The sequence below is a fragment of the Schistocerca piceifrons genome, chromosome X (assembly GCF_021461385.2).
Source record: "Schistocerca piceifrons isolate TAMUIC-IGC-003096 chromosome X, iqSchPice1.1, whole genome shotgun sequence".
Classification (NCBI taxonomy): Eukaryota; Metazoa; Arthropoda; class Insecta; order Orthoptera; family Acrididae; genus Schistocerca; species Schistocerca piceifrons.
In genome coordinates, this window is record NC_060149.1 from 230,352,111 (window position 1) to 230,368,083 (window position 15,973).

Below are 15,973 nucleotides of genomic sequence, written 5' to 3' on the forward strand. Positions count from 1 at the left end.
ATAAAAATTCAAATCTTTTCCAAAATAACTGTCATGTTGAATGTTCATTTGTTGGATATCACGAGTAATTTTGAGTTTAGTTATGTTTACTAATACTAAGATGAGTATGATCTCAAAGAATATTGGCCAGTTGAGGATTGTTTTTTCAAAAGTTGATAAATCCAAAAAAATAAATTTTTGAGGAAACACAGTGTTTAAAATCTTGTATACAAATACTATTTATATAAAGCGGATAATTTAACATGTACACTGGTTTTGTAGACACAATTCTGACCGTGCGCTTGACTTTTCTAAAAATTTCATTTTTATATCAGCATAGAGGAGCAAAGATTCTGAGTTTTTTCAAAGCCCATAAATGCCAAGATGTATCTTAAAAGTTTTGTTAATATACATATTCAGTGTTTTGCTGTATCTTTCTTTGTGACTAATGTTAAAGATAAGAAAGTTACTTTATTGTTCATTTAGCATAGAAATACAATAATGTACTGCAATATCACACATTATTATCATACTTTTCCATAAATTTTTCATAAGCAGAAGTGCAGAATAGCAATCAACACTATTGAAATACAACACAAAATACTGGCTACAACAATACTGAACTGGAAATCTACTGAGCACTTCAGTGCACTGGACTTGAGATACTTTGCTTCCCAATCTTTATTATTATATTGACAATGCCACTTTATAGTACTGAGTCGGTGAAAGAATATCTTCCTTTTTTGGTAGGGGGGCCTAGTCTTTTTCCACTCTACCAAACACTCCTTCAGGAGGCATATAGCTGTGACCATGAATAGGGAAATAATGTACCAGCTTATTGAATTTTCTGTTTACTTCTATGAAGGCCATTAGTGTGCATATCATTGCTGTATTTTTATTTTGACTGATACAGGAGTCAGAAAATATATTAATTTCATGTAGACCATTTTCTGGCTTGGATGCCTCAAGGTTTCTCAGAAAATCCAATAGATCATCCCTTTGCTCCTTCTGTTTCAAGCCAAATACAAAAACAATCATTTCCTTTGTCTGTGCTCAGGAATTAACATAATACAAAAATAGTATAACCAACTGAGTCTTGAATAGAATACCTAACCTAAGATGATCTTTGGTATCAGTTGGTTCTGTTGTATATAGAAATATACTTTAACGTTTGGATTTTCCTCCTTCACTATTGCACAGAACATTTTTGCTTTAAGTTTGTGCAACCTGTGGTTTGTTACTAAGTCTTTTTCTCTAGATGACATTCCTTTTTTAATTTCATTAGACCAATCTTGGATGTTGAGCAAGTATCTGTATGGTGAGGTTTTAAATGACACATTAAACATAGAAGATATGTTTGTATTTTAATAACGAGCAAGTAGGAAGACCTGACGATTCAGTTTATTTAAAAAAAATGTTTTCACATATTGACTGTGTTCAGCTTTGATATTAAATATCCTCTTTTGGACCTTTTCCTTGAATAATGGCTCTTTCTACACCTATATGTCTTGATGTCATTCTTCATAGCTCGTATAACTTTTTTACCTTTAGTAGTACTGTGGTCTCTCTTGCTTGGTTTTGTGTCAGTGACTTCCCTCTTACATGAAATTTATTGACCAAATCTGATAGTCTGTTTCTGGGTACCCCTGATGTTGTTCGAAGTGTTGTGGCACATGCATGTACTACTGTCTGGCCATTTGATTTCCTTATGTTATACTTTTAGAACCAGTATTTTTTCTTTTTCCTTTTTGCTTTTTTCTTGATGTCCCTGTGGTTTGGTGACATGATTAATATGTATTTTAGTAATAACTGATCCTAATCTGTTTTCTTTAAAGTACTTACATGATGATGAAAAGTTGTGATGATATGATGAAAACTTGTGATGATATCATAAGTGAGATCAGCTTCTCTGCATTCTTTTCTTCCTAAGGCTTTTGGGTTCACTGGTTTGTTTGTTAGCCCATGTGTACTTCTTGGATCAACCTGGACTTCCTGTCACTTGAGCATTCAGTTACATGTATACCATTTTGTAAATCACTTGTATTGTTCTCCATTTCATTGTTTATCAGCTTACTCTTTTATTGCTAACTTCTCTGTGACAAAGCTGGCTTGGACTGAGTAATAATCATGAGTTAATGTTTTTGTGTAAATCTACATCTACATCGTGACTTTGTAATTCACTCTTGAGTGCCTGGCAGAGGGTTCATCAGACCATTTTCATACTACTCTACCATTCTACTCTCGAATGGCACGTGGGAGAAAGGAACACCTAAATCTTTCCGTTTGAGCTCTGATTTCTCTTACTTTATTATGATGATCATTTCTCCATTCGTAGGTGGGTGTCAACAAAATATTTACACATTCAGAAGAGAAAGTTGGTGATTGAAATTTCATAAATAGATCTCGCCGCAAAGAAAATCGCCTTTGTTTCAGTGACTGCAACCCCAACTCGCGTATCATATCAGTGACACTCTCACCCCTATTGTGCGATAACACGAAATGAGCTGCCCTTCTTTGTACTTTTTCGATGTCCTCCATCAATCACACCTAGTAAGGATCGCATACCGTGCAGCAATATTCCAGCAGATGACGGACAAGTGTAATATAGGCTGTCTCTTTAGTGGGTTTGTCGCATCTTCTAAGTGTTCTGCCAACAAAGCAGAGTCTTTGTTTTGCCTTCCCCACAATATTACCTATGTGGTCTTTCCAATTTAAGTTGCGCATAATTGTAATTCCTAGATATTTAGTCAAATTGACAGCCCTTAGATTTGTGGACTTTATCGTATACCCAAAATTTATCATATTTCTTTTAGTACCCATGTGGATGACCTCGCACTTTTATTTGTTTAGTGCTAATTGCCACTTTTCACACCATATAGAAATTCTCTCTAGATCATTTTGTAATAGGAATTGATCATCTGATGATTTTACTATTCAGTAAATTACAGCATCATCTTCAAACAATCTAAGGGGGGTGCTCAGATTATCACCTAGATCATTTATGTAAATCAGGAACAGCAGAGGGCCTATGACACTACCATGCGGAATGCCAGATATCACTTCCATTCTACTCGATGATTAACCATCTGTCGCTACGAACTGTGACCTCTCTGAGAAGAAATCATGAATCCAGTCACACAACTGAGACGATACTCCATATGCACGCAATTTGATTAATAGTCGCTGGTGAGGAATGGTATCAAAAGCATTCTGGAATCTAGGAATATGGAATTGATCTGAGATCCCTTGTCGACAGCACTCATTACTTCGTGGAAATAAAGAGCTAGCTGTGTTGCACAAGAATGACATTTTCTGAATCCGTGTTGGTTATATATCAATAAGTCATTTTCTTCAAGGTAGTATATGCTCCAAAATCCTACTTCAAATTGAGGTCAATGATATGGGTCTGTAATTCAATGAGGTCAGTCATATGGGTCTGCAATTCAATGGGTTACTCCTATTTCCTTTCTTGAATATTGGTATGTCCTGTGCTACTTTCCAGTCTTCAGGAACAGACCTTTCATCAAGTGAGCAGCTGTATATGATTGCTAAGAAAGGTGTTATTGTGTCTGCATACTGTGAAAGGAACCTGATTGGTATACCATCTGGACTGGAAGACTTGCCTTTCTCAAGTGATTTGAGTTGTTTCGCAACACCTAAGATATCTACTTTCATGTCACACATGCTAACACCTGTTCTTGTTTCAAATTCTGGAATATTTACTTCATCTTCTTTCGTGAAGGAATTATGGAAAACTGTATTTAGTAACTCCACTTTAGTGGCACCGTCATTGGTAACATTTCCATTTCCAGTGCTATTATGCAGTGACAGTATTGAATGTTTTTTGCCACTGGTGTACTTTACATAAGAACAGAATCTCTTTGGGTTTTCTACCATATTTTGAGACAATATTTCATTGTGGAAACTATTAAAAGCATCTCGCATTGACGTCTGCACTAAATTTCGAGCTTCCGTGAAATTTATCCAGTCTTGGGGATTTTGCGTTGTTCTGAATTTGGTATGCTTTTTTCGTTGCTTCTGTGGCAGTGTTCTGACATGTTTTGTGTACTATGGTGGATCAGTCCCTTCTCTTATTAATTTTTGCGGTATGAATCTATCTATTGCTGTCAATACTGTATCTTTGAATTTGAGCTATATCTGGTCTGCACTTACATAATTAGCTTGGAAGGAATGGAGACTCTCTCTTGGGAAGGCATCAAGTGAATTTTTATCTGCTGTTTTAAATAGATATATTTTGCATTTATTTTTAGTGGTTTTGGTTGATATGGTTTTGAGCCTCGCTACAATGACCTTGTGTTCACTGATCCCTGTACCCATCTTTATGCTCTCTATTAGATCAGAAATATTTGTGACTAAGAGGTAAAGTGTGTTTTCACAACCATTTACAATTCGTGTGGGCTCATGAACTAATTGTTTGAAGTAATTCTCAGAGAAAGCATTAAGTACAATTTAGGAAGATGTTTTCTGTCTACCACTGGCTTTGAACATGTATTTTCACCAACAAATCGAGGTTAGATTGAAGTCTCCACCAATTATAACTGTATGAGTGGGGTACTTATTTATAATGAGAGTCAAGTTTTCTTTGAAGCATTCAGCTATTATATCATCTAAGTCAGGGGTTGATAGAAGGAGCCAATTATTATTTTGGTACAGCTGTTGAGTATAACCTCTACCCATAGTAATTCACAGGAACTATCTATTTCAACTTCACGACAAGATAAACTACTACCAACGGACACACACACACCACCACCTGCTTTATTTAATCTATCCTTTCTGACCACAGTTTACACTTCTGTAAAAATTTTGGCAGAATTTATCTCCAGCTTTAGCTGGCTTTCTGTTCCTGTAACGATTTCAGCTTCAGTGCTTTCTATAAGTTCTTGAAGCTCTGGTATTTTTCCAACACAGCTACGACAATTTACAACTACAATACCGACTGTTGCTTGGTCGATTCTTTTCATTTCTTTGCCCTGTACCCTTTGGGACTGGAGCCCTTTTTGATCTTTCCCAAGACTGTCTAACATAAAAAAACCGCCTAGTCCACACCACACAGCCCCTGCTACCCGTGTAGCCACGTCCTGTGTGTAGTGGACACATGATGTATTTAGTGGAACTCGAAACCCCACCACCCTATGGCGAAGGTCGAGGCCTAAATGGTTGCAGAACAGTCTGAGCCTCTGATTCAGACCCTCCACTCGGCTCTGTACCAAATGTCCGCAGTCGATCCTGTCGACGATGCTGCAGATGGTGAGCTCTTCCTTCATCTCACTAGCAAGACTGGCAGTCTTCACCAACTCAGATAGCCACCAGAAACCAGAGAGAATCTCTTCCGATCCATAGCGACACATATCATTAGTGCTGACATGTGCCACCACCTGCAGTTGGCTGCACCCTGTACCCTTCATGGCATCCGGAAGGACCCTTTCCACATCTTGGATGACTCCCCCCAGTATGCACATGGAGTGCACATTGGCTTTCTTCCCATCCTTAGCTGCCATATCCCTAAGGGGCTCCGTCACCTGCCTAACATTGGAGCTCCCAATGACAAGTAATCCCACCCTCTGCGCTTGTCCGGACCTCTCAGAAAGACCGGCCACAACAGGTGAGGCCGCCCTTGCTGGCTCAGAAGTACTTTCAGCAGTGGGCTGCACCTCAAACCTGTTACAGAGGTGTAAGGGTACAGCCTTGTGGCCAGCACCAACTTTGGCCTTCCACCCAGGGATTTACGACCCCGCCACGGTTTGAAAATCACCATCAGGCAAGTGTCGACCGTCAGGGACGTCCAAATCTGAAGGTGCAGTGGCATCAGAGATCCCAGGCGATGCTACAGGTTCCAGAGGCACCAAAGTGCTTGCCTTGGGTGTTCCAATGTCACCGCAGCCCAGGGCAACAGCCTGGAGCCTGCCAATCACAGCCAACACAGCTTCCAGCTGATTACAGATGGTGGCCAATCCCCCCTGAATCGGTACATGACAGGTGCAGTCCCTATCCATCCCTAACAATTTTTTTTCCTTTCTTTTCTTTCTTTTATTGCACAAGCCATTCAAAACAAACAGATGACTGATGACTACACAAATTTACACTATTCAGGTACTAAAACGTGATGCTACTAATGCCCAAAATTTATGAATTAAACTATGCAAGTACCCAACAACTTGCAAAGAAATTAAGAATTAAACTATGAAACAAATAAGTGAGCTCAGAGTGCGAATTGCTGCTGGCTGCTGCTTATCCAATGGCAGCAGGGAGCTCACTCTACTGCTGGTTCTGATGGCAAGTGTTTGCCTACAGTTTATGCCTTTTTTCCCCAGGAAATGCTCCCACATTATCATTGACAGTGACATCCTATATTGTTATTCTTCCTTCAGTTCTTCAGAAGCAAAGCACGGTTTGTGTTCATCACTTTAACTAGGTGAGAGCAAATATTGGGTTATGCCAAATCTGTAGTTTTCAACACCCGATAGCAACAGCAAATATTGGATTTTGACCCAACCATTTCAGGAGGGCATGCATGGCAACAAGTCTGATTTATAACTAGAAAAATTTGAATTTTGAAAAATTGAGCATTTATCGACTTTTGAAAAAATGCTTCTCAATTATTTTGTATAGACATGAGAGAATTTTTATGCTTGATGATAGTACAGAACTATGATAAAATTACTTTTTGAAATGGTGCTTATGTTCCTTCAGGTATCCTATTGTTAGCATTTAAAAATAATCTAGAATTAATTTTCCCTTCTACAACAAATTTTCTAATGAAAAACTCAGTTTGCAGTCTTATGCAAATAGAAGACCCCCTCTTTTTTTTGTAGGTTAATATTTTTTGAAGCATTGACACTGACGGAACATAAATAATAAAAATGATTGAAAATCATTACCAAAAATACAAATTATTAGGGCCTAGTGATTTGACTTAAAACTGTGTGTGTGTGTGTGTGTGTGTGTGTGTGTGTGTGTGTGTGCGTGCGTGCGTGCGTGCGTGCGTGCGTGCGCAACTTTATATACATATACACTTATGGCATTATAGTTGCTTAGTCTGTTTTCTATTGGGCTTTATTTTTGTCCTCTCTAGACAGCAGGTCCTTATATACACTAGAATAATTAAGTACAGATTTTATAATGCCCAAAAGCTGTCCATTAGATATACAAATATAATAAAATGTTTAGGGGCAAAATACAATATTTTAACTATTGTCATAATATAAACATTATCAGAAATTGTTTATTGGCCTAAATAGTCATTTACTGAGTAAAAACATTGAATAGAAATTTTCTAAACTCTGCTTTAAATTTGTTTACATCTTCCAGCTTCCTGAAGGTGTCTGGCCATCTGTTGTAAAGTTTTGTACAAGTATGGCCCACATGCCTGTGACTGTTTGTTCTTTTTGTTCACTGAGTATGGGCATTGTAGTTATGGAAGTTGGCATTTGTCTGAATAACAATAATTGCTTGTGGACATACGAAAAATTTTAATGTCTTTGTACTTCCAACCTATCCTGCTACTGAGAGATTTCATATTCAGTTTGTGATTTTGTGCAGCTTCTTAGAGGTAAAAACTGCTGTTTTTCTGTAAGTTACACTGTTTGGTATCTACAGAATGATACATACGGCAAATCACCATCAACAGCTCAATAAAGACCATTTTATTTTCACCTTCAATTATCTCTCTAAACCATTCTGATCCTCTAATTTAGCACATATGACCTGCCTCTAGTGGCAATTCTTGCAGGGGTAGTCTCATTCTTCATGTAAAAATCAAAGCTAAACTCCACGATTCTGTGTCAAATACATGATCATACAAAGTTACCATTTAACTGTCAGTTGAAATCAGTTGACAAAATACACACTATCTGTTGTTTGTAACTTTTAAGGGGTGTCAGTGAGAAACTAAAATTTACTTAGGAACATATCTGTTGGAGTGAGACAGAAGAATAGTTTATTATTTTAGATGAATTTTTGGGATTTAATACTTGTTACCAAAGGATTTTTTTCCTGATGTAATTTTCACGTACTTTACCTGTCAGTCGCTTCTTTGTAACTTAATCTGTATTATGTAATGTTTATTTTGGTTTGTGTCTGTATTGCAGAAACACCTTAGGTGTAATTTTGTTAATATAATAGCATACTTAAAGTAAACTTGCTAACTACAATCACTCTTGTTACAGCCACCTTATGCAGATGGAGGAATGGGCTATGATCCAATGCACCAGGTGAGCTAGTACTGTGGATAAATATTCTCTGTTCCTTTAGTTATATGTCTTGCATGGTTTTATAAATTTGAAAAGTATGAACAGGTGTATCTGAGTGTCATAATGAAAATGAATATGTTGAGCTCAATAGGTAATGACTAGGAAATAATAAGAAAATTTAAAATTCTTTTCATGCCAGAGAAATCAGACACGTCTGCATTTTTTAGGACATATAAGTAATTATCACAATCTGCAGAAAGTCCAAATGGAGAGACACTGAAGGATACTTACTGAAAATTGTATTAAAAGTGCAAAGACCATTGCTGTAGGAAATGTCATATGTACTGTTACAAGGAGAAGTATTACATAAGAATAGTATGAAACTCGGTGATCTCTGGAATGAAAAGAGAATATATGAATAAGACAATGATATCTCTTCAACAAAGAGAATAAAACAGAGGTGGTGTTGGGTAGTTTGCTTTTCATTGTAATCGCATACCAAAAACATCACTGTGTTAACAGGAATGAATGTTTGCACTTGCCGATAGAGAATTGAATTCTGATGATGATGCATATTCCTTGTGACAACTCAGTGGTGCTAAAGTAATATTGTATATCTCATATGAGACAAAATTCAAAACTGTGTGGGAGAGTGTCACATCATGAAAAGGAAATGATACTGATTCCAGGACATTGGATGATATTGCTCTCAAATTTTGTGAGATGAATGGTAGCCCAGGAGTACAATAACACCAATTCAGAAATGAGGAAACTCACTCACTAACCAAAACTAATTCATGATGATGCATGTTTACTTGTTGGAGCAGAGGTGAATAACTGTTATTTGGTGTGAACTGCCTGTGTTGACATGAACTTTTTTGCACCATATGTGTGAAATTCATGTAACTAATTTTTACTTTTGTTGTGAATTTGACCTGATGTTAAGATCATATTTTGAGAGAATGAGACTTATAATGCTTGTTGCAATAGATGGAATGCAAAGAAAGGCTTGTTTTGAAAGTAGCATCACATGACAGAGACAAGAACAAGATGCACTACATTTGATGTGGTTCTGTAATTGTAGTAAGATAGTTTCCAGTACATAGAATCACCATGTAAATTTTTCTTTAATGGAACATGAAAACATGAACGCATAAATGCCATGTGGGATAATGAAATCTGGTACTTGATTCCTGCTTATAGAAGGTAAACAAGAAAACAGAATTATCCCAGACAAGAAAGAGAACATCTTTCCTAAGGTCATTGTTGCAGTGGGATGTATTTTTTTTTTTTTTTTTTTTTTTTTTTTTTTGAGAGCTAACATATTTTTTTGTTATTTGTTTTAAAATACAAGTAATCATACACAGAGTTTTATAAAAATGGATTGAGTTCATGTCCTGGGCTCTATTTTTTTAAAGGAATTCAATATTTACAAGCATGGTGTTGGATTTGTTGAATTTGCTTCTATTTTCAAAACTCTGTGTGGATAAACATATTTTCTTCTAATTTGTGCGCATAAAACAATGGCAGTTCAAACTGTTCTTCACATCTCAATTGGAGTATCACATTTGCAAACAAATACTTTCCCACATAATTGGTGAACAATGAAAAAATCCATGAAATTGAAAATATCTTCATTAAAGGAAATAATTGAACAGTGTGAAATGGTTCAGTGAGAATAGCCGATGCATCCACAAACAAAAAAAAAACAATGGACAGTTTTAGTACAGTTGTAGATGCACTAGTCTGATAAGATATATAGTGGAGACTAGGTCTTGCCTAACAGACTGAGTATAGAGGTAGGCTAAATCAAGAAAAAAAAAAGACTTCGTGACCATTGTGTTTCCAGATGAGGAGTGAGTGTTGAACAGTCATAGACCTAACAGAAATCACAAAAAAGCAATTTATGCCTAACCATAAAACACTGCTTTAGAAATAATGCACTGCAGAGTGGGAGATGGATGCAGTTTATTAGTAACTACCATATTTATGATAGTAATGATATCTTTCATATGGTTTCTTATATTGTGTATATTTTCTAAACATGTTTGGTTTCTTTCCTGTTGTTCTGAAATTACTGAAAGTTGCTATGTATACTTCACATGCCTTGATTCAAATCTTCTCTTTATTTGTTTATGATAAAAAAAATAAAGTTTACAATGCTAATTCTCCTGCGGGACAAACACAGTAATTATTGACGACGCTATATGAACTCAATGAATTGAAATTAACACAATATTTGTAAATGTTAAAATGAGAGCTAAGTTCATTGTAGAGAGTTTTGAAACATACTATTCCAGTCACATTTATGTTGACTATAATGTTTCATTTTAGTAATGTTATCCATTTAGCTTTACGTCAAATTAGCATAGCTGTTTTTTGGTAACAGAATATTCATAACTGTGATAGTGTGGGACACCATCATTTTTCCAATACCTGACAGCAAAACTACTGCAGACAACTTCTACCTGTGCTTCAGAATACGGCTTTTGGCACAGGTTGGCTCTAACATTTGACGTGTCAGTCTCACAGATGGCCACTTGTGTCCCCTTTCATAATTATGCACCCCCTTTGGGCTGATGCCCAGCATGTCAGCAATAACTACATTCTATCTCACTTGACAGAAAATTTGCATGATGCAGCAGTACTTCAAAGTGCTATTACAACATCTAGCATACCTTGTGATGTAACAGTGGATATGGAATATTGGTTGGTGATTTAGCTGTCCACTCATTGTAGTATAGCAACCACACATATTTCTTTATGGTTGGCGCTCAAGTAATGCATGCTTATTCATGCTTATATGGTTGTGCTTTTAAGTAATGTCTCTTGTTTTATCACTACAGTCATTGGGTTAACCATTACAAGCCTTGGAATCATATAGTTAAATTTAATTATTTATTGGCCTTTTGGTAGGTTTTTCAAGAAATATAGTTACTGCTGGTGTGTTGTAAGATGCTCCACAAAACTTAAAAACAAACAAACAAAAGAACAAAAACAAAAACAAAAACAAAAAAGGTTTCTGATCATGCTGTTCTTTACCTGTGAACCTTAAAGAAAACTGTATTTAGTTTCACTCTATATGACTGCATAAACTCTGTTCTTTAACTGTTTTATGCAGACTTCTACTTTTATGTTTGTCAACCTTAGTGATTTTAATATCTTTTTACACATCTTTTCTTACACATGGTAAAGCGTTTATTGCATAACTTGCAGTCAAATTTTTCCCAAGATTTAATGCTATTTATTACCTTAAATTTCCACTGGCTAAATGGTTAAAAGAACCTTGTGGATAGAGGCAAGGAAACAAATGCATTTAAAATGTGAATAAGATTGAATGCAGAAACTGTAACAATTACATATGGAAGATAATAGTTAGATGATTTCTTACATTGTTCCTGGCACACATTCTGAACAGCTGCACAAAATTATCCATTGTACTCTCCAACATCTGCCCTTGCACAGTGACATGTATTTATTGTATGAATGTCAATGATTTCACCATTTGATTATTATTTTATTTTGTGCTAGACAGATTATTGCAATTTTGGCTTTGTTACCATTTTCAAGACATTCATCATTGGTCTTTCAAAATTAGTTACGTTGCATGTCATAGTACATGTGAAGAACATCATATTCATTGTTTTACCATCCAGGGATTATCATGATGTTAATATTACTTGTAAATTATGTCAGTACAAAGTGAAAGTATCATGTAGGTTGACAGTAGGGATTAAATCAATGAACTACTCAGATTTTCATCTGTCACAACAAATTTATTGCATTGCAAGTTCAGCATTTTAAAAAGATTTTGCTGTTGTCATTTCATGTCATTGGATTTTTGTGGAGATGTTATTATATGTCAATCATGGAACCTGTTGGAGCATATTGTTCAGTTCCCTAAATAGCAAACATTTGTGTGAAGAGCATTTTCTTGTCATCAAACAACACAGCATTTCTTTTATTTGAAGGAGATACATTTAATTAGTGAGAAATATACCATTTTATATTATTATACCATGAGATAATGAATTTATTGAAACATCTGGCATAATTTTATCATGATACTAGACCAGGTAAGCTGATCCATTTAAGCAGATGTGTTTTAGAATGCCAATGCTGTTTCTGTGGAACTGAAATAAATTACATGGTTCAGTAAAATGTTTGCATAAAATTTGTTGTTATATTACAATCATGAGCAGAATTTAATGTCAGATTCTCTGAAGTATACAATAAGACTTAACATGACATTATTCATACGGTAGATATTTTGTGTCAAAATGAAATCAAAATTGTGTATTTTCTGCTGAAAGCAGCAGAAACATAGGTTTGGTTCTCACAAAGTATATATCTTATTCACACCTGTATCTGAGAAACCATGGTGTAACACTGTACAAATACAATTCGTAACTTCCTATTATTCTCCTCACCTTTACAGTTATCCCTCTGTTCTGATTTTTTCCCCAATTTTTATTCATTTTTTGTTCATTCTGTGATTGATGCATTTGTTTAATCATTTTATAAATTGAGCTAAACTGATGTTTTAATATTTTTATGTTAATCACTAACAATTCAAATATCTTTTAGTAACAGATGAGTACAAGATTCTTTTACACTGTCTTTCCCATTTTTGTTCCATTTTTATCTATACATTGTGCTTGTCAATACTTTTATATGATCCCTCTGTTGATCTTTCTTTGTAAATGCTTGTTTGTGTAACTCTTCTCCTTATTTTTACATATTAGTTGAGTTCCGTTGCATTTATATGGTCTTATGATCTTTCTTCCTTCAATTTTTTCTCACATTTCTTCATATAACTTCTATTCTGTTGTTTAAAAATATTAGTTAACTTTTTTGTAATCCTCAAATCAACAGATTAATATAAGATACATTGTATCTTTTGTTTACTTTTTATAAGTTCCTCTGCGCTTTAGATCTGATTGCTGACAAACACTCATTTTCATAAACCAAGTGAAATGCCTGACTTTATTTGCATGTTATCTTCTATGCTCTCTGTCAACAAGTTTTGTGTTATTCCTTCTTACATTTTCTCCATTTCCCATTGTATTCTTAGGGTTTGTCGAGTGTCATTGTTAGATACACTGCAGTACAAGGTTTTTTTTTTATATTTATATTAATTTGTGAAACGAAATATATGGCTGAAGGAAAGAATCGCTCATTGTATGGAGGAAGTAATGAACAGTGGACAAACATCATTAAAAAGATGTACACAACTGTAACTGTGGTATTGGACCTACACTCTTGATCAGATACTGGTCACTTCCCCCCCCCCCCCCCCCTCCACCCCACCCCCCCACCCCACCCCCTCCTCCTCCTCCTCCTCCTCCTCCTCCTCCTCCTCCTCATGTTTGCTGATGACCTAAACGTCTATAATTGAGAAATATAATGCAACTCTTTCATTTGCCTTCCATTGCCGATCATCTCTTCCACTGCAAGTGGTTATACATTTTATCATATCTATCCAAGATTTTCTCTGACTATTCATAATATGTGCATAAATGAAACACACATTTTTATTGTAGTTGCATTTGCTTTAATGACAATTTGGTGCAGATAGCTGCTACCATTTTCATACTGTCGCAGGAGAGCAGGCTTCTCATGTCTAACTGGAATGTGAGCTCTGTATGTAGAGCAATGTGTTTTATGTTGCACTATATTCAGGTGGTGTGTGTATTGGATGGCAGGATGTGAAGGCACCAAGGACTTGTCAAGCCCAGGGTAGGTGCATGTTGTCAGTAAACCTGCCAAAATTTCATCAGTAGGTTATTTTATTTGTTCAGCTTCAGACTGCCACACACAAAATTGCTGGTGAACTGTTGATACACAAGGGAACTGTATATTGCGTAGTATCACGTAATCTATAAGAAATTTGTCTGTAACAAAGTTTGTGCACAGTTTGTGTCCAAGCATATGTTGGAGATTTAGTAAGTAAAAAGAATGGGTGCTTGACTGACTCATCTGTTGGAGTATGGGGAATCCACTGGTTCAACACTGCTTCTAAACAGATGACATTTGAGTGGTCATATCCCAGCTCTCTTTATCCTGGGAAAAAAAAGAAAGTTGTTCCTCAAAGAAGACTAGAAAAGATGGACCCTAATGACTGACTGGCTGAAAATGAGATGAAACAGTAAACATTGAATGGCCTTGCAACAAATTTCCAAGTGTTAAACAGGCTGTTAAAACAAGTGCTCTTAAAAGAGATAGTGCTACTTCAAGGCAACACTTGTTGTCATTAGGTGAAAAGACCTGGATCTGATGTAAAAGTGTAGCTTGGAAATCCTGAAACATTCTTCTCTTTCCATTTGGCTCCTATATCCTTAACTCCTAGAAACAGTCACCGTAAGGTCAACTGTTCAGTTACCATGAAACCTTCCACTCTGTTTCTTTGCACTGGGATCAGAGCATCGATGCCAATTATAGTTATGTGATTTTAATGTTAAATAAGGACTGTAGTTGCAATATATTTTTTAACATGGCTTATCTGAATCTACATGACTGCTCCAAAATTCACACTTCAGTGCTTAGCAGAGGATTTTTCAAAAATTTTTACACTATTTCTCTAGTGTTCCACACTTGGACAGCACATGGGAGTAATGAACACTTAAATTTTTCCATGCAAACTCTGATTTCTCATACTTATTATATTGATCATTTCTCCCTACATAGGTGTGCATCAGCAGAACATTTTTGTGTTTGGAGGAGAACGTTGGTGATTCAAATTTCATGAAAAGATATCACTACAATGAAAAATGCCTTTATTACTCACATATCATAACTGTGACACACACACTCACTCCCCTTTTTCGCAATAGTACAAAATGAGCTGCTCTTCTTTGAACTTTTTCGATGTCCTTATAAATGAATTTGGTTAATGCACACTCTGTAAATATAAAAAAGTTACTTTGTTAATGTCTGAGTCTCCATCATTCACATGACACAGTCTGTATAAATGGAATCGTCATTCAGAAATACTGTATGTGAGTGTCAGTCTGACGCATTTTGTGTTATACTATGTTTTGAGACTTTATGATCATTGCTTTCACTGCACATTTTGTATTGTGATTCACTTCTTTAATTTGTCTTGCAAGCCAACTGTGCTTTCATCAGTAATCTTGCAGCTACTATTATATTCAGTCCCTGCCTTCTGTTAGTCTGTCTTGGAACCTTGTGGGACATAGTGGGTGAAGTTACTTCAATGTTTTTTCTCCTGCCCTCCTGGTACTAGCCAACCAAATTCTCTCCAAAACCATTTGCAGGGAGCTAGAAGTCCACATCCCCTCTCCCCTTAGAAAATATAGAAACACTTGCAGTTGCTGAAAGGATAATAAATTTTTTTGTGCAACATTATCATCTTTCCGTTGAGTGATATTTCTTTAAGCCTGCCTTGTTTATATTGTGGAGAGAGCTTGTTGCTAGGTAACGCCAAATATCTCCTTTTTACATTTTGCTATGCTGCAAAGGGAGTTTATCTTCATATGGAATGTTGTTAGTAGGTAGTTGTAAAGAAGTTACATTGGGAATGAATAAACTTACAATATGGAGGCAAGTGGTAAGATGTCTAACACAGTGAAATTTACATACATTCATTTTTTGTATATTTAATCAACACCCAATTAGTAGGTAGCCAGATCAACAACTCCTGTAGATGTATTTACCTTTGTTGACATCATTTCATTCACATGTTCATTTCATGGTTGACATGATAATAGATTTGAATAACAAACAAGCACTTTGCAGAATTTTTGTTTGTTGTAATTTCC

The 15,973-nt window shown here is 35.8% G+C and overlaps 1 protein-coding gene across 5 annotated transcripts in view; it reads left to right on the forward strand.

Annotated features, from left to right (window-relative positions):
- LOC124721353 (homeobox protein extradenticle) overlaps positions 1–15,973 on the forward strand; it is a 351,626-nt gene that overhangs the window by 300,455 nt on the left and 35,198 nt on the right. For all 5 annotated transcript variants that reach the window (XR_007006319.1, XM_047246279.1, XM_047246280.1 and 2 more), the window contains exon 8: positions 8,169–8,213. Coding sequence is in view for 4 of the 5 variants with exons in the window: in XM_047246279.1 (XP_047102235.1) it covers positions 8,169–8,213 (45 nt within the window). In the remaining variant the exon portion in view is untranslated. The remainder of the gene's footprint in view (positions 1–8,168; positions 8,214–15,973) is intronic.